General features: G+C 46.7%; 2 protein-coding genes across 3 annotated transcripts; both read right to left on the reverse strand.

Moving 5' to 3' along the window:
• Window positions 1–9,022: 9,022 nt before the first annotated feature.
• LOC148690605 (uncharacterized) lies at window positions 9,023–10,482 on the reverse strand. Of its 2 annotated transcripts, none has more exons than XM_088685341.1 (2): window positions 10,106–10,482; window positions 9,023–9,756 (listed from the first exon to the last, which is right to left on the reverse strand). In XM_088685341.1, the coding sequence occupies exons 1-2, from the start codon at window positions 10,193–10,195 to the stop codon at window positions 9,115–9,117; spliced, it is 732 nt and encodes a 243-aa protein (XP_088541467.1). In that variant the 5' UTR covers window positions 10,196–10,482; the 3' UTR covers window positions 9,023–9,114. The 2 variants fall into 2 exon arrangements, with proteins under 2 accessions (XP_088541467.1, XP_088541468.1); XM_088685342.1 differs by lacking the exon at window positions 10,106–10,482 and adding an exon at window positions 9,834–10,027.
• LOC148690606 (uncharacterized) lies at window positions 10,249–12,429 on the reverse strand. The gene is made up of 4 exons (XM_088684963.1): window positions 12,086–12,429; window positions 10,857–11,677; window positions 10,425–10,788; window positions 10,249–10,333 (listed from the first exon to the last, which is right to left on the reverse strand). Exons 1-4 carry the CDS (start codon window positions 12,427–12,429, stop codon window positions 10,249–10,251), a joined length of 1,614 nt encoding a protein of 537 aa, XP_088541089.1.
• Window positions 12,430–18,572: the final 6,143 nt, after the last annotated feature.

An 18,572-nucleotide genomic window follows, 5' to 3' on the forward strand; every position in this document is an offset into this window, starting at 1 on the left:
GACACATACATGAATGTACGTGTCCTCATCTTGTGAGAGGAGTTACTCATGGTACACACAGATGACGACAACTATATAGTTCGTCCAAATAAAAAAGAAGGTGAAAGATGGGGAAGAAGAAAGAATATGTTTTTAAGAAAAAGGTTGGCTCGTGGAACATGTTGTGCTAGTTGTCTATCGATCTATGATTGGGAAATAATTGGAACGAGAATAACGAATACATTCGAAACATCATCATAAAACTGTGATTGAAATCTACGCAACAAGTGTGTTACACTTTCACGCAGCTCGATTCGAATAGAGAATTTACATGAACGAAAGATTTTTCAGTATGATTGTCACATGAAATGATATATCTGTTTGGACCCGAAATATTATTGCTGGGCCGAGCAGCAGGATGGGCTCGGCCCAAGGAGATGATAAATACTATGGGCCGAATAATAAGGCCCGGGCCAGCTGGCAGGGTCGGCCAAATCCCATCAGAGGTAATCCGGATAAATAGAAAGGTCGAGGAAATCCTGATGCATTTAGGATTCTCGACCAGCAAGGAATGAAGTCCCGAAAAGAAGGAAAATTCAGAATCCCAGTAGGAGTAGGATTGTTCGAGGAAGAGGCGAATTGGGAAAAGGACTCCCGATCCAAATCGGAGTCAGATTCAAGGAATGGGGGACTATAAATACAAGAAATCATGCAACAGAAAAGGAGCTTCAGGATCAGCATACAATTGCCCTGCGCAAAACCTCTCAAACACCTTTAGTTTTTTTTCCTTTTCTTTTCCTGCCGACACACCTTCAGTTTGGATAAACAGCACTGTGGAAGCGCCCGGCGAGCACCTTCAGTTTGGATAAACAGCACTGCTGCCGCAGAATCAGCCGACCGAGAAGCACCTTCAGTTTGGATAAACAGCACTGCGTCGAGGTCGACCGATTATCTATCCAAGTCTCGGTCGAGAAAGGTTTTCGAACCTTTGTTGGCAGAGGTCACCTTGCTAAGCTTTCTCGGCATAGTTAGGTGTTACGAATCGCATTGCTCGGCGTACAGGACGCCGAGTGGTTTTATGATTGGATACTCGCAAGTAGGTTTCAGGGTTCGGCATTCCGACGGCCGAACTACGTTTACCATCAAGACATACATCACGTTCGAGTACCTGTGCCCATACACCTTGGTCTCGATTCGACGTGCTTATACTCTCACGAATATAATCACGGTGACCGAATCGGGCTCCGACGATTATTGAACTCCGCAGAATTGGCAGCCTTGTCTTCAGGCTGTAGAACTCAGAGACCGAGAGCGTTCCTTCCTCGGTCGCAATCGCAAGATACAGAAGTCAACGACGCGCTCCAAGCGACATCAACAAATTGTACTCCTCGGCCGAGCTCGGCCGACGAGTTGGCACGCCCCGCATTCAACCGAAGGACGTAGTTAGCTTACTAGTTGCTCGGCCTGCGCGCCACGTAGGTCTTGTAATTATTAGGGTCAACATTTTGGCACGCCCGGTGGGACCATTTGTGCTAAACCTTCGGAGTTTATGACCATTGAGACACGGTCTACGAAGCAGAAAACAACCATGGGAAAGTCAACGACTGACTTGCCAGTGCAAGGCCTTGGGCAGGATTTGCACTCTACAAAAAATCCGATCATAATTGCGCCGCCCGAGGCCACAAGTGTAACACGCCGAGAGAATGAGGTCTGTCTCGGCGGGCAACCTTACAACCCCGCAGTCCCGAATCAAACAGCTGGGATGTTCATGGAAGGGATTGTGGAGGATTGTGATGACGATGGTGGGGAAGGTTCCGATCCACCAACTAGGACATTCCTTCGGAGACGACTAGATGAACAATATCGTCAGGTCGAGCAGTCGATTGGTCAGAAGATGAATGATTTGCTAGACGCAATACGTAGTAACAGCGATACACAGACCAGAATGCTTGAACTACTGGTTAGTAAAGCCTTCGAAGATGGCCAGGTCGGCCAGCCTCGGCAGCTCCCGACGAATTTGCCCATCCCAGCCGAGAGAGGGTCCGCTCGGCCACAACCAGTCCTCTTGGAAAGAAGAGGACCAGGAAATAGAGCCGAGGGACCAAGCCAGGGAGAAGAAGCCGCTTCCGTAAACATCACCGAAGTCCAGAGAATGATTGACTCGGCCCTGAAGAAAGGGCCGAAGTTTCCAAAATTTATCCATCCATACCCAGCTTATGTAGAAAGGTTTGAATACCCACGAGGATTTAAGATCCCCGATTTCAGCCTCTTCGCCGGAGAATCATCTTTATCCTCACTAGAACATGTGGCTCGGTTCACAGCGCAGTGTGGGGACGTCAATAGCGATTTCTACAAACTACGGTTGTTTAACTTTTCACTGACAGGCTCAGCTTTCGCCTGGTACATTAATCTTCCACCCAACTCCGTGCAAAGTTGGGAAGAGTTGGTCGAAAAGTTCCATGAACAATTTTATCGGCCAGGGATGGAGATGTCCGTATCGTCGTTGGCCAGGATGGCTCAAGCATCTGACGAATCTCCAATGGAATACCTAACAAGGTTTAAGTCGGCCAGGAATTGGTGCCGAGTACCACTCCCGGAGGTGGAGTTCGTCAGGATCGCCCTTAACGGATTAGACGTGGAGTACAAAAAGAAGTTTCTGGGGGCAAATATTCGAGATATGTACGAACTTGCTCAACACGTCGAACAATATGAGTATCTGCTCCGAGAAGAAAAGATATCCAAGTCACCATCCCGGGGGACGTTGTATAAGAACCCCACGGTGAGCTATGCATCGGCCGAAAGTGAAGACCCTCAGTATGTTAGTGTGGATGCGGCCGAGATAATAATAGACAAACCCTATGTTTGCAAGGCCTTGGCGCAAGTAAATACCAAAGACGCCAAAACCCGTTTGGCCACCGAGGAAACGAGTAAGTCATCAAAAGTATACACTTTTGATATCACCAAGGCTGATGCAATTTTCGATCAATTATTGGCAGCAAAAATCATCAAGCTTCGGCCGGGACATACTATCCCTAAGGCCGATGAATTAAAAGGAAAGATATACTGCAAATATCATAATTCTAATAAGCATGCAACCAATAATTGTGTTGTGTTCCGGGACACAATTCAAAGTTGGATCGAAAAAGGAAAGTTGAAATTTCCGGAAAAGATGGCGGTCGATGTTAATCCTTTCCCTTCCACAACGATTGGTATGGTGGATGCTCACCTTCCCAGAAACAAAGGGAAGGCCGAATATGTCCCGGTGCAGCATATCCGTAAAAGGAATGGTCAAACAAGACTAAAGCTTGATATATTTTCAAATGCACCACCAACGGAACAATCGGTGCGACCCGCCGATGAGCCGATGACGAGGTCAAATTCCGACGAAACTTGTGGATCGAAGGTTTTATGTGACCATTGTAAAACAACAGTTGAACCTGGGAAGAAATCTTCAACCCCACCAACGGCCCCTACGGCGTCATTAAAGGGATTAGGTCCACGACGTCAAGTGTTCGACCGACTCGGCCCACAAGTAAAGCCGAAAGAACAGACCTCGGTCAGGCGGCGTCTTGACTTCGCCGCACCCTTCTACAATGAGAATTATTATTCGCGCAATGCCAACAGTTCGGGCTCGCCAGTTGATCGCAAAACTTTCAAACCACCAAGGACATCGGATCAACGCTGGTACAGTTACAATTCTCCGACAGGTTTGTATACGGCGCTGTCCAAATCCCAAAAACGTCGTCGTCAACGGATAGATTGCATGGCTCGGCGACGAGAAGCGCAGGCCAGCCCGGCCAACAAATGGCAACCAAAAAAGGCCGTGGAAGATAGTAGCGAACGGCCAACCCCGACTATCATGACCGAGTTAGCCGAAGGCAAGAAAGTAGCGGATGCTAATTTCGAAACCACCATTGAGGAGGCTGAGAAACGTATTAAGATCCTTCTCCGGCCTGGGGAAACGAGAGCTCGTCTAGAGTACTTTACACAAGAGGCCGAAAGGAAACTGTCTCCGTTACCACCGCGCGAGCCGTTTATCAAAATACGGCGCAACTTACACCCTCCATTCCTCGGTGCATCCATGGAATACATGCGAGAATTTCATAAGAAATACTCCGCAAATGATTTGTACGGACTCCCCAAGGCATGTCAGGAAGCCCTCGACTTAGCGCTGACTTGTCCCGATGCCGAGCAAATTATCCAGAAAACTTCTGATCCAGCCATTAAAGCTCGGTTTCAACATATACGGGAGGCTCGGGTCCTGGGTTTTGAGGTCGATCCTTATACAGATATCGACACCGCCGAATTACCCTTCTCGCTTGAAGACCTCCAGCATTTACGTTATCATTTCGAAGTTTTCTCGGCTGTATCGCTTTTCGGCCTCACGGCCGACGAGGAACAACGGATAGCACGGTTGGATACGTATCTAGACACGAGGAACGCCCGTATTGCCTATGAAGAACGAGCCCGTGTAACCAAGGATCAACATGAATCTTCGGCAGTCAACATTGTCGAAGGAAATCGCCCACCCACATTCGATTTGGTTCCTACTTCTCAGATACCGGCTCTTACCGAGGAACTCAAAAGTTTAATTCAGGATGTTCCGCCAACTACTACTGAGGCTAGTTCTGCAGACGACGATGACCACGAGCCAATGGGTCCCTCGGTCCTCGAACATATGGAGATCAGTATGGTCCACGTCCTACCAGCCGAATTCCAGCCAGGTACCCACCAGTCGAATTTCTTGGACGGGGACGTAGTTACCGAGGAAGCAACGCAAGTAGACTTCGTCGCAAACGACGACGATAGAGAAAACCAAAGCGGGGACAACCTTACGGCAGCTTTGGCCGAGCTATTTCCCCGCTCCCCTTCGGTTAATCTCCAACACCTGAAGCCGTTGTATGTCACGGCTCATATCGAAGGATTCCCCATTTCTAAGGTGTTCGTCGACTGCGGCGCCACAGTCAACATTATGCCAATCTCCGTCATGAAGGCTTTACGCCGTTCTGATAGTGAACTCATTCCGTCAGGGATTACTATGAGCAGCTTCGTCGGTGACAAGTCTCAGACCAAAGGCGTACTTCCGTTGGAAGTTAGCATTGCCGGTCGTCAACATATGACAGCTTTCTTTGTCATTGATTCCAAGACCGATTATAACGCATTACTTGGTCGCGACTGGATCCACCAAACCAGTTGCATTCCGTCATCACTCTACCAAGTCCTCATCTTTTGGGATGGCAAATCGGTCGTGGTCCACCCAGCCGATAACCAGCCATTTGAAACCAACATGATTCAGGCTCGCTATTACGATGATCACGTCGGCTACATCACCCTCCAAGGCCTTAACGAGGATGGGCGGCCGACGAGAATTTCGGTACAGAAAGTAATTGAGGTCGGCGCCGAGACTGTCCAACAGGATTCCGCGAGACTTGGCTTGGCAGATTTAGTCACCAACGCCGATGATTGAGCACACCACGCAAGAAAGGCGTCAGGCCGCGGTTTCATCTACAATGGAACGTCTGCTGGCCCATTGGTACGCCATTACCAAGCAACCGCACTCGGGCGTCAATTTAATCGAATTTCTGGCCGAAGCAGATAACGGCCCCGTTCTTTCTTTCGATAAAGTTCAGGCTGCGCCGGCCGAACTCGAAGACCATCGGCCTCAAGTCAAGGACCCGTTGGAGGAAGTTAACGTAGGCACGGCCGAGGATCCTCGAACATTGTTTATTAGCGCGTTACTCCCACCGTCCATGAAGGTCGAACTACGGAAGTTACTCCACGAATTTAAAGATTGCTTTGCGTGGAGCTATCATGAAATGCCCGGCCTCGACCGAAACCTTGTAGAGCATGAGCTACGCATCAAGGAGGGGTGTAAACCTTTTCGACAGCCTCCTCGACGATTTTCGAACGAAGTACAGCTCGGCATTAAGGAAGAATTAGTTCGGCTTCTGAAAGCCGGATTTATTAGGACCGCACGGTATGTCGAATGGTTGGCCAATATCGTCCCCGTGTTAAAGAAAAGCGGTGCCCTTCGCATTTGCATCGATTTCCGTAATCTAAATCTGGCTACTCCCAAGGACGAGTATACAATGCCGATTTCAGATTTATTAATTGATGCCGCAGCTAATCATGAACTGCTCTCTTTTATGGACGGTCATGCGGGTTATAACCAGATTTTCATCGCCGAAGCTGACGTCCACAAGACGGCTTTCCGATGCCCGGGGGCACTTGGTACTTATGAATGGGTCGTCATGCCTTTCGGCCTCAAGAATGCCGGCGCCACATACCAACGAGCCATGAATATGATCTTCCACGACTTAATCGGTACAATCGTCGAAGTTTATATCGATGATGTGGTCGTGAAATCCAAACGTCGTCAAACACATCTGGACGACCTGAGGCAAGCGTTCCTTCGCATGCGCAAGAACAAGCTCAAGATGAACCCGGCCAAGTGTGCTTTCGGTGTTTCGGCCGGTAATTTCCTAGGATTTTTAGTGCACCACCGCGGTATCGAAGTCGACGAAAATAAAGCTCGCGCCATCATTAGCGCCCCACCACCAACGACAAAGAAGCAGCTCCAGTCGTTACTCGGGCAGATAAATTTCCTCCGTCGCTTCATCGCCAATTCGGCGGGTAAGATGAAGGCATTCTCTACGCTCTTGAAACTTAAGGATACCGACAAATTTGAATGGCGCGAAGAACATCAAATGGCATTTACACAAATCAAGGTGGCTCTTTCAACCCCACCCGTGCTCGTTCCACCATGTCGCAACAAACCCTTGAAATTATACATTTCGGCAGCTACTGAATCCATTGGTTGTCTCCTCGCTCAAGACAACAATGGAGGGCGTGAACAAGCGATCTTTTATCTTAGCCGAAATCTGAATTCACCAGAGCTCAATTACTCCCCTGTCGAAAAACTGTGCTTAGCTTTGTTTTTTGCTGCGTCCAAGCTTCGGCATTACATGCTCCCATCAGTAACGCAGGTCATCGCCCAAACAGACGTAATTCGATACATGCTCACTCGGCCTATTGTCAAAGGCCGAATCGGGAAATGGACGCTCGCGTTATCCGAGTTCAGTCTTCAGTATGTACCCCAAAAGGCCGTCAAGGGGCAAGCTCTCGCCGATTTCTTGGCCCAACACCCTTCTCCTTATGGTTCTGAGGGAGACAACGTCGATATCGGTTTCATCACCACGCGCGATAGTCATTGGACTATGCATTTTGATGGTTCCAGCACTTCGACCTCGGCGGGTGTGGGAATTGCAATTCAATCGCCTGACCACTGCCGATGGTATTTTTCCCTCAAGTTGGATTTCAGCTGCACCAATAATCAGGCCGAATATGAAGCCCTCATTATCGGCCTCCACGTTTTACACGATCTACGGGCCTCCCGCGTTCTCGTCCTCGGTGATTCCGAACTGGTGATTAACCAGATAAACGGCCTGTTTCGTTGCATGAGTTGTACTTTAGCGCCCTATCACATGGTCGCCACCTACCTGGCCGAGTCGTTCGAACGGATCACATTTGAACACATTTCACGCATCCACAACACAGACGCCGACGAACTCGCCCAGATCGCCTCCGGAGCACAACTCAAGGGGGGCAAGCTAGGCCGAATTGCAGTCACAAGTCTGCGCTCATACCCAGCCTTGATTAATCGGCAAACTCTCCAGCGCGCACACGTAATACGCACAAGGGTAATGTCTCTCCCATCCTTACTAGAACGAGGAGATCCCGTGGAAATATGTGCTGTCGAAGTAGAACCAGATGATTGGAGAAGGACGATGTTACGATACCTCGATAACCCCAATGGGAAACATGACCGAAGAACGAAGGTCCACGCCACGAATTACGTGTCGTACCAAAATGAGTTATACCGCAAGGGCGAGGACGGGTTACTACTATTGTGCCTCGGCCCACAAGAGGCCACCCAAGTAATGGCCGAGGTACATGAAGGAATTTGTGGGGCACATCAGTCCGGACGAAAGATGCGTTGGTTGCTCCGACGACACGGTTATTTCTGGCCCAATATATTAAAAGATTGTATCGAATATGCACGGAGATGCGTCCCATGCCAAATTCATGGACCTGTACAGAGAGCCCCGGCCGAATTACTACACTCGGTCACTAAACCTTGGCCGTTCAGGGGTTGGGCAATGGACGTAATTGGCAAAATCACGCCATCATCAGGGGCAGCGAAACACGCGTGGATAATGGTAGCAACTGACTATTTCACCAAGTGGGTCGAGGCAAGGTCATACGCCGAATTAACTGCTAAAGAAGTATGCAACTTCGTAGAAGAGAATATTGTGACCAGATTCGGCGTGCCAGAAACGATCATAACTGATAATGGCACTATATTTACGGCCGATAGGTTTAGGGAATACGCGGCAAGTTTGAATATCCGACTGGAGCAATCTACGCCGTATTACCCACAGGCAAACGGGCAGGCCGAGGCAAGCAATAAAGTGTTGATCGGTATCCTTGAAAAAATGGTAAAAGAGAAACCAGGGTTGTGGCATTTGAAGTTAAATGAAGCATTATGGGCATACCGAACTTCACCCCGGTCGGCTACTGGAACCACTCCCTACGCGTTGACTTATGGACACGACGCTATGTTACCAGTCGAATTGAGTATAAGCTCGTTGCGAGTAATTGAGCAGAATGATTTGTGCAGTATTGAATATAGTCAAGCGATGCGACAAGAGTTAGAAGACTTGGAAGAAAGTCGAATCGACGCGGGTAACTTGTTGATAGCACAAAAGAAAATTGCCGAGCGAGCATATAATCAGCGTGTAAGACAAAAAACGTTCGGCGAGGGAGAACTGGTTTGGCAAACTGTGTTGCCTGTTGGAATAAAAGACCCCAGATTTGGCAAGTGGTCGCCAAATTGGGAAGGGCCATTCATCGTTCACAAAGTCCTCGGCAAGGGGGCATATCATCTAAGAGATCGGACGGGTTCAGTTCACAAATTACCGATTAATGGAAAGTTTTTAAAGAAGTACTATCCAATTACATGGGAAATGCAAGAGTAAGACCATTGTATTGAGAGCAAGACGACCATTGTATAGCAAAACGACCATTGTATTGATAACAGAAAATCATTACAAGTACAAATACAATGATGAACTCCTAAGGGGTCGAGGGGAGGTAAGTCTCAAGGGCAGCTTTCAGCTCCAGCCACTTCGCCTCGCTCAAAATTATCTCAGCCTGCCGCGTTTTCTTGTTGCACTGCAGTTGCTGGATACGCCGTGCGCCGGCAGCGAAGGCCGTCAGCCGAGACTTGTTAGCCTCGAAATCCTTCTCAAGCTCGGAAGCAGCAGCCGACCTTTGACGTTGAAGGTCAGAAATCTGACGCTGGAGGTCAGAGATCTGGAGATCAAACTCGGTCAGCTTTGCTTTCTTTGCTTTGAAAGCCTCCATCTCTACTCGGCCAGCCTCATGCGCAACCTTGGCCACCTTCAAATCGTCCTCGGCCTGTAGGGCACGCTCAAAGATAAGAAAGTGTTGCCGAGTCCGCTCCAGGAGGTCGGTCAGGAAAGAGATGCCCTCCGGGCTCAGGTGACCACCGCTGGCAAGGTCATTAAGACACTCCCCAACAGAGTCAAGGCCCTTGCTCCGGAGAGCTTGGGAAGCAGTCAGAGATAGGACTTCGTGCAGCTTCACGAAGACTTCGGCGGGCGTGTCTTCTGCCGATTCGGCCGGAGCTGCAGAGGAGCCGACCTCCCCGGTCGTGCTTTGAAGCAGAGCGTCAAGTTCCACTTCCCACGATGGCTGTGCGCATAAAAGGAAAATGTGAGGGAAAGTAAGGCGTGATATGGTGCATAAAGAAAAAGGGGATTGTTTTAGACCTGCTGAGAGGAGACTTCGGCCATGCCCTCTGGGTCATTGCTCGAACCCAGGGAGCTTAATGGCCGAGCCCAGTGCCTTAGACCGCTACGCAATTCACGCGGCCGATGGAGTTTATCTACATTTGATGGCCACGACGGCGGCCAGGAAATATAGACAACGCCCCTCGGCGCGTAAAATTGCCGGTGAAATGAATGTTCAGGCACCTGACATTTAATATCGTTTCAAAAACAATGTCACAAAAAACTCAAAACACAAAAGAAACAATACTTACAAAGGCCGAAGAGACTTCCTGTGGAGGAATGGGAGGGTCTTCGTCCTGCGGGTGGATCGGTGACTCAGCCGTGGCCTCAGGATCGACCATGGGTCTCTTGCCACGTTCCGCCGCAGTAGGACGTGGTCGAGCGGTCACCTCGACTACAGGAGAAGGATGGACGGGAGGAGAGTTGACTGGTCGACGGCGGCGTTGCAGCGGGACTTCGTCACTCTCGCTCTCGACATCCTGAACAAAAAGAGAACAGTTAGCATTACGATCAGAAACCTAAGGAAGCAAGTGAAAACAGAATTATACCTCCAAAACGACCGGTGGAGACAAGGGTGCCTCAGGTGCCGCGACCGACTCCGAAGCTAGAGCGGGTGCGGCGTTTGGATCTGCCGGGGAAACGGCTGGAGGATTCGAGGTTGGGGAGGCCGCGGCTGCCGGCACAGATGGAGAGCCGGCGGGAGCAGGCGTCCCAGTAGTATCACTGGGAACGACATGAATTTCCCGGTCGCCCTTCTTCGCCAATTTCTTGACACGTTTAGAAGGGCGAGGGGTCTCCTCCGCAGGCTCGGCCTCTCGGTGGGGGCGCTTGGAAGGCACCGATCGCTCGGTGACAAGGATTGCCTTCTTGGGCACTAGCTTCTTCGCCTTTGGCACCGCAGCGACTACTTCGACCGCCTTCGACCCACGACCCCCTGGAGCAAAGTAATTAATAACAGGGACGAGAAATAAAACAAAAGGAGGAAAGAAACGGAAATACTACCTTGGGCCGACTCCTTAGGGTGAGTCGAGGATGCTGATCTGGGCCGATCGCCGAAGATTTTCTTTACCAGATCTTCGGCCGGGGCGCCGAAGAAGTCTCCGGTATATTCCTCCCACCAATCCCCGAAGGTGTCAGTTCCCAAAGACTCAGGAACCGTCGGCCGAAGCCGAAATTTCTTGCACTTCTCCTGGAACTCCTGGTCTGACGTCTTGCATTCCCTTTCAGAGGAACCAGTAAGACGTCCCCGACTTAGGAGCGACCGAGAGGCGAGCAGGGGGACTGGACAGCCTTGAAGATAGCCGAGCTGCCGGGCGAGAAAATGAGGGTGATAAACCTCCCAGCTGGCTCGGCGAGCATCGCAACCAAGAGGAAGGTCGCGAGCCAAGACAAACGACCCCCAGCGCTGGCGGATGCCCGCATCCTCAGATTCGGCCCATGCTGCCGTAGGGAGTCTAAGCGAGGATGGGTACTCCTGGCGCCGACACACCAAGAACTCGTCATCCGAGAGGACGTCGAGGCTGAGGAAGTGTTTGAAAACCTCGGCTGCCCGGTGAGGTGGCGCTGGTCGAGAGGCCAGTTGAAGGCCGAGGGCGGCCGTTCGCTGGAAGGCAGGAACCTCCGGTCGAAGGGTGGAGAAGTAGACCTGCAACCAGAGTTGGAACACCCAGAGGGGTCCGTTCTGGTGCGGGTCGATCTTGCCAATGGTCGCCTCGGCCAGGCAGCGGTAGAGGTTGGCAAGGATGGCTGGACTGAGCGCCAGCAAGCGACCATTAGCCGGTGCCTGGGCCACCGGCATATTCTCCACCAGGCATTTATTTGACCTGGTACAACAGATGAATTTGTTGTACCAGTAGAAGAGGAAGGCCTCGTGCTCTCCCTTCCTAAGACCTTCTTCGCCTCGGCCGGCGAAGTGAAGAATGAGCGTGTTATAGTTGAAGAAATTCTTGTGCAGCTTCTGAACTTCTTCCCTTGAGGGCTCCCGGTCGTCCCGGCTTAGCGTCTCGACGGCCCTTTCGTCGAATAGTGCCTTCAGGTCGAGAGGAGAAGGGTATCCGGAAAGGGCAGCGTCAATAGGAAGGCCGGTCGGGGAAGTCCCAAGGATGGCCGAGACGTCAAGGATTGTGGGGCCGAGTGGGCCGAAAGGCAGGATCATGGTGTTGGTGGCCGAACACCATAGACTCAGGGCCGCCATAAGCAGCTCCTTATCCATGGCGACCTCCATGGTCGACAGGATGATGGCATCATAAATACCCAAAGCCTTCCATTCCTTGGAGAAGAATGTGCTCATCCGGTCGACCCAGGCAGCCCAAGCCGCAGTAGTCGACGGCCAGGCTCCCTGAGGCCGCGCCAGAGTCCATTTCGACCAGTCGAACCCCTGCAGCAGGGGTGTTAGGCACTGTTCCTTGAGCAGGTTAGTGACAGACGACGGCACTGTGTCTCTGAAAAGGGGACCCAGAATTTGGTGGGTCGTGGCCATGTCTTCTTCAAATCGTAGCGTCTTGACGGCGTTCCGGTCGACGAAATCCTTGCACTTGTTGATCTCATCAGAGAACTTTGAAATGAAGGAGGCCATTTGTGGAGAAGTGATGTTTCTGGAAAAAGAAGGTATTGCAGAAGAACTGGAAGGTTTGATTTGAACGAACAAGGATGAGGAATTTGAGATTTTAGAATTTCTGAAAGCGTAAAAGGCAAATGGCAGAAATATGGGTATTTATAGGCCTTTCAGGATGAATATCAAACGTCTGGGATTCAAAAGGCACTGGTTCAAATTGGGGGGAAATTTAACCGGGAAAGGCTCAATCATTTCGGATATTTTGGGAAACTGCGAAGAGGGGATCGAGGAGTCGAAAATCCAGGACGCACGATTGCGTGCGACGCCAGTTTTAAGGCATTAATAAGGATGAGACGTTTCAGTTAGCGCACGGTTTCGAGGCCCACGATTGAAAGTTTTAAGAGCGGCGGAGAATCGACACGTGGCCACGCTTTGGGGGCAGCAAGAAAAGTGCAATCATGCTTCATAAATGCGCAGGAATAACGGTCATTAAGTTCAAAAAAGCAATAAACGTTTTCGCTTCTTCAAGGTCGAGGCCCGACCAAGAGCTAACAGTCGGCGACCTCAGAAGCGAGGGGGCAATGTTTGGGCCCGAAATATTATTGCTGGGCCGAGCAGCAGGATGGGCTCGGCCCAAGGAGATGATAAATACTATGGGCCGAATAATAAGGCCCGGGCCAGCTGGCAGGGTCGGCCAAATCCCATCAGAGGTAATCCGGATAAATAGAAAGGTCGAGGAAATCCTGATGCATTTAGGATTCTCGACCAGCAAGGAATGAAGTCCCGAAAAGAAGGAAAATTCAGAATCCCAGTAGGAGTAGGATTGTTCGAGGAAGAGGCGAATTGGGAAAAGGACTCCCGATCCAAATCGGAGTCAGATTCAAGGAATGGGGGACTATAAATACAAGAAATCATGCAACAGAAAAGGAGCTTCAGGATCAGCATACAATTGCCCTGCGCAAAACCTCTCAAACACCTTTAGTTTTTTTTCCTTTTCTTTTCCTGCCGACACACCTTCAGTTTGGATAAACAGCACTGTGGAAGCGCCCGGCGAGCACCTTCAGTTTGGATAAACAGCACTGCTGCCGCAGAATCAGCCGACCGAGAAGCACCTTCAGTTTGGATAAACAGCACTGCGTCGAGGTCGACCGATTATCTATCCAAGTCTCGGTCGAGAAAGGTTTTCGAACCTTTGTTGGCAGAGGTCACCTTGCTAAGCTTTCTCGGCATAGTTAGGTGTTACGAATCGCATTGCTCGGCGTACAGGACGCCGAGTGGTTTTATGATTGGATACTCGCAAGTAGGTTTCAGGGTTCGGCATTCCGACGGCCGAACTACGTTTACCATCAAGACATACATCACGTTCGAGTACCTGTGCCCATACACCTTGGTCTCGATTCGACGTGCTTATACTCTCACGAATATAATCACGGTGACCGAATCGGGCTCCGACGATTATTGAACTCCGCAGAATTGGCAGCCTTGTCTTCAGGCTGTAGAACTCAGAGACCGAGAGCGTTCCTTCCTCGGTCGCAATCGCAAGATACAGAAGTCAACGACGCGCTCCAAGCGACATCAACAAATTGTACTCCTCGGCCGAGCTCGGCCGACGAGTTGGCACGCCCCGCATTCAACCGAAGGACGTAGTTAGCTTACTAGTTGCTCGGCCTGCGCGCCACGTAGGTCTTGTAATTATTAGGGTCAACAATATCACATGTTATTAAATAAATAGTTAGATATGAGTGTTAAAATGTTAATAACTTAAAAAATAAAATTTCCTACCACTTACATAAAAACAAGTGATGTATCATCCGTATTTCCGTCACAACTAAAAATTTCTCCACATGAACGTGTAATGATCAATTTGTCCGGAAAATTGGGATGCGTGAGCGGCCAAATTGGAAAAGCCATTGCAACTGTCTAAACATGGCATGGACATGAAGGTTTGGCTGGTCACGCCACAAAGGTTCGGCTGCTCAAAGGCGAAAGTGCAATATTTGGGCCAAGAGCAACATCAGTTTACGTATGTTCAAGGTGCTCCAATCCAAAACAACAATAGCCCAGCCGAGTTCTTATAACTTAACTAATAACAACACTAATTAAACTAGAATTGAACAAACAATTGGTTTTTGGATCCATATAATTGATTTTCTTGGAGCTAAACAAAATGAAAATCACATTCTCATTTAAAGGGACAAAACTATCTTGTGTTCAAGCTAATTTGAGTCAAAATGCAATAACCTCAACCTTTGGGTCATTATGCATAAAACACAAATTTTTGCGCTCACTTTGTTAATACACAAAAGTCCACAAATTCATCTTATTAGAATTACAACCCAAAAATTTCAACAATTACAAAAACTTCATTAAAAGAACAAAATAATTTGTCCTTGCTTATTTTGGACATTTATGTAAAAACATAAATTTTTGAGTCGAAGTGCAAATACACAAAAGTGTCAAAACTTTATGTAATTGCAAGAAAGTATCTCACCCACTTGCAAAGGGTGGCTGGTGTGTAAAGAGTGGGTTAGATATTTTTCTTTGGTGTGGGTTTCAAAGTAAAACAAATTTTCATCACAAATTATCTCTGAAATTGACCCATTTAAGGGTGGTTTATGTACGGTTACCGTACCAATTATCATACCAAACTTTTGGTATGGCAAAATTAATAACCATTACCATGCTAAATTTTTGGTATATCGAATTTTGGTATTACTGAGAAGGTTTTGGTCTAAATAGTCACTTCTGAGTTTATCGTTTTCAGCGCATTGGGTGCTTTTACAAGACCAAAAAGGGTATACGTTTCAAACCTTATGAAACTAAACCAAAAATTAAACACTATTTATAAAACTTCACCAAAAGTAAACATTATTCATGAAACTAAACCAATAAGTAGACACTATTTATGGCATTGGACCAATAAGTAGACACTATTTATGACATTAGACCAATAAGTAAACACTATTTATGAAACAAAAACAAGAATTAGGTATTATTTCTAAAACTAAATCAATAGGTGCAAACTATTTATGAAACTGGAGTAAGAACTAGACAATATTTATAACATAACAAAAAATTAGACACTATTTATGAAAGTGGACCAATAAATAGACATTATTTATGAAACTGAACCAATAACTAGACACTATTTATGAAATCGGGCCAAGAAAAGACACTATTTATAAAACTGTATCAATTACTATACATTATTTATGAAACTAAATCTAATAACTATGCACTATTTATGAAACACGACCAATAACTAGAGACTATTTATGAAAGTGGACAAAAAACAAGGCTCTATTTATGAAATTGAACCAATAAATAGTATAGTACCGTTCAGTTTCAAAAATAGTGTTTAGTTTCATAAATAATGTTCAATTTCATAGACAATGTAATGACCTTGCGCTTTAGGGGTTTTTTTTTTTTTAATTGTGTCCTTTTCATTAAAATTTAAGTTTTTTTTTTCTTTTTATTAAAATATAAGGGGTTTTCATTATAAAAATATAAAAAAATTGTCCTTTTTATTAAAATATAAGGGGTTTTCATTAAAATTTAATTTTTTTTCAGTAAATAAAGTTATAGTATGGTTTTTTGTTGAAATAAACTTACCTCAAGCCTTTTTTATGAAAGTTTCCTTCTTTTTTTCACTTTTTTGGGTTCATGTACTACTCTCCCAGTCTATGATCAGAAATGTGGGATTGTGAAGATGGCCTTGGAGTGGTACAGAAATATTGTAGCAATAGTATCGAACACCAATACTCTATTAAAAAAAATTTCAGTTTGGTACAATAGCGTGCCATTACTGATTGGCACAAAATCAGTACAGTACGGTTGGTAATTCGGTTAGCACGGTAATTTCGCAAAAAAAATTCACTCCTAGACCCACTCCATCAAGATGGTCCCTCAAATTGAAAATCGATCGTAGTCCCTAAAAATTAATGTCACAAATTAATGTGGTCCTTCCATCACAAATCTATCAAAAATTATGTTGTGTGCTAATGTGATGCATAATTGGGTCCCACCACAAATCTAATTGAATATTGCCTCATCTTTATCCCCACATAATACCTTGCTTATTCCCACATTACCGAACCATCTTTTATAGTTGGTCAAGTTACCGAACTATTGGACCGCATTGTACAAATGTTTTCAATTTTTTGTTTACTTTAGGATATCAAGACTCGGGAAATAAATGGGCATAGTACTTAAAGAAGGCGGTTATATTATAATGATGACGTAGCATCCAGTTGAGTGAATCAAGTTCGCAGTTGTGGCAATGCAAAGATTAAAAAACTATGGGTTTGTCTCATACCCGTGAGTTTTACTAGAAGAACAATTTCATTTGATTTAGTTCATCCAAATGTATGTGATCCTTCCCTTGTCTCTACTCAACATGGCATATTGTGGTTTATTACTTTTATGGATGACTGTACCAGGATGACCTGGTTGAACACAACGAAAAATAAAAGTGATGTTGGATCGGTTATATTATCCGCACTCAATTTTCTCATCCTATCAAGGTTCTCCGATTAGATAACGATGGTGTATATGTGAACTCAAAGCTTTCACAATTTTTTCAAGAAAATGGCATTCACCATGGACTACCTGTCCTCAGAGCCTACATCAGAATGTAGTAGTTGAGCAAAAAAATATACACATTTTAGAAGCTGCACGAGCTTTTCTTATTTGTGCATCAGCTCTTCAAACTTATTGGGCTGATGCAGTCACATATATCATTTATATGATCAGCCGAATGCCTACAAGGGTCCTCGACTCCCGTACTCCTCTGGCGGTATTAGCAAATCATGTGTCATTGCTTTCTTCACTCAATCTTACTCCGCATATTTTTGTTAGTCAGTGTGCATCTCCATAAGAACCAACAAAATAAGCCTGATCCCCGTGCAGTCAGATGTGTGTTTCTGGGCTTTGCTTCCCAACATAAAGGATATTGATGTAATCCTCTGTTAACTCACCGTCTTTATGGCACTATGGATGTCACTTTCTCTGAGTCCGAAAATTTTCTCTCTACTAAAAACGCAATTATGCCCCTCAGGGGTGAGTAGTAATGATGGTCTTAATTGGTTTGTAATTCTGAATACAGTTGGTGCCGAATACAGTTGGTGGTGGGATGGTTGCCAGTAAAACTTGTGAGGACACCGAGTCACCTGCTAGCAATTTGCCTGCTACCGAGTCTGCCAGTGATCTCCCTGCCATCGAGTCACACACTCCCGAGCCATCTGCCGCCGAGGAGGAACAATTCCCTGAAGCTGCCACTCCGGTTGTAAACAAAGATCATGATCAAGATGAACCTCCCCTCTCAATTCACTAGTACCACTCTCTCTCTTGTGGATATATCCTTGAGGCAAGTAATTCGGAAACTAGTACTTTATCTAATCATGTTGGTGTTGAACAGTTTTATCGTCTCCCTCAATGAAAAAATTGTGGGAAGCCTCCTGCTCCTCAGAAGGAAAGACAAGGTATGCCATTGCTCAAAATGTATCTACCCATAGACTTTCGCCAAAGTACCAACCTATGGAAAGAATAAAAAATGCCGACAAAAGTTGAAGAAGCTTTAAAGGATCCGAAGTGGACAGAGGCTATACAGATAGAGATGGAAGCACTGTAGAAAAAAAGGGACTTTGGAACGTTGCACCACTACCGGAAAAAAAAAAAAAAAAAAAAAAAGCCAATAGGATGCAAGTGGTTGTGTACTATCAAACACAGCGCAAGTAAGACCATTGATTGATACAAAGAGAGGTTTGTTGCTAAGGGGTATGCACAAACATGTGGTGTTGATTAGTAGGAAATGTTCGGACTGGTTACAAAAATAAGTACTATCAGAGTTTGTTTTCTTTGGAAGCTAATTTCGATTGGTCGTTGAAACAGTTTGATGCTGAAAATACTTTTTTGCATGGAAATTAAGGTGTGTTGATTTTGTGAATAACTTTATTATCTGAATGACTCTCCAAGAGCATGGATTTAGGAGGTTTTCTCAAGCCATGAAGAAGTATGGCTATCATCAAGGTAACTCTGATCATACCTTGCTAATTATATATGTAGATAATATGGCTATTACAAGTGATGATACAGAAGAAATCAAGAGATTCTAGGGATACTTGGTTTCGGAGTTTCAGATGAAAGACATTAGAGGACTAAAGTAT

The sequence above is a fragment of the Pyrus communis genome, chromosome 15, assembly GCF_041283825.1.
Source record: "Pyrus communis isolate YQ-2024b chromosome 15, ASM4128382v1, whole genome shotgun sequence".
Classification (NCBI taxonomy): Eukaryota; Viridiplantae; Streptophyta; class Magnoliopsida; order Rosales; family Rosaceae; genus Pyrus; species Pyrus communis.

Bases quoted from the DNA above. Each gene is read 5' to 3' on its own strand.
- LOC148690606 (XM_088684963.1), bottom strand. From the start codon at position 12,429: ATGGCCTCCTTCATTTCAAAGTTCTCTGATGAGATCAACAAGTGCAAG. The intron at 10,789-10,856 runs GTAGTATTTCCG...ACTTTGCTCCAG, and splicing joins CCCTAAGGAGTCGGCCCAAG to GGGGTCGTGGGTCGAAGGCG. The intron at 10,334-10,424 runs GTCTCCACCGGT...CTTTTTGTTCAG, and splicing joins GCGGCACCTGAGGCACCCTT to GATGTCGAGAGCGAGAGTGA.
- LOC148690605 (XM_088685341.1), bottom strand. From the start codon at position 10,195: ATGGTCGATCCTGAGGCCACGGCTGAGTCACCGATCCACCCGCAGGAC. The intron at 9,757-10,105 runs GTAAGTATTGTT...TTATGCGCACAG, and splicing joins AGGAAGTCTCTTCGGCCTTT to CCATCGTGGGAAGTGGAACT.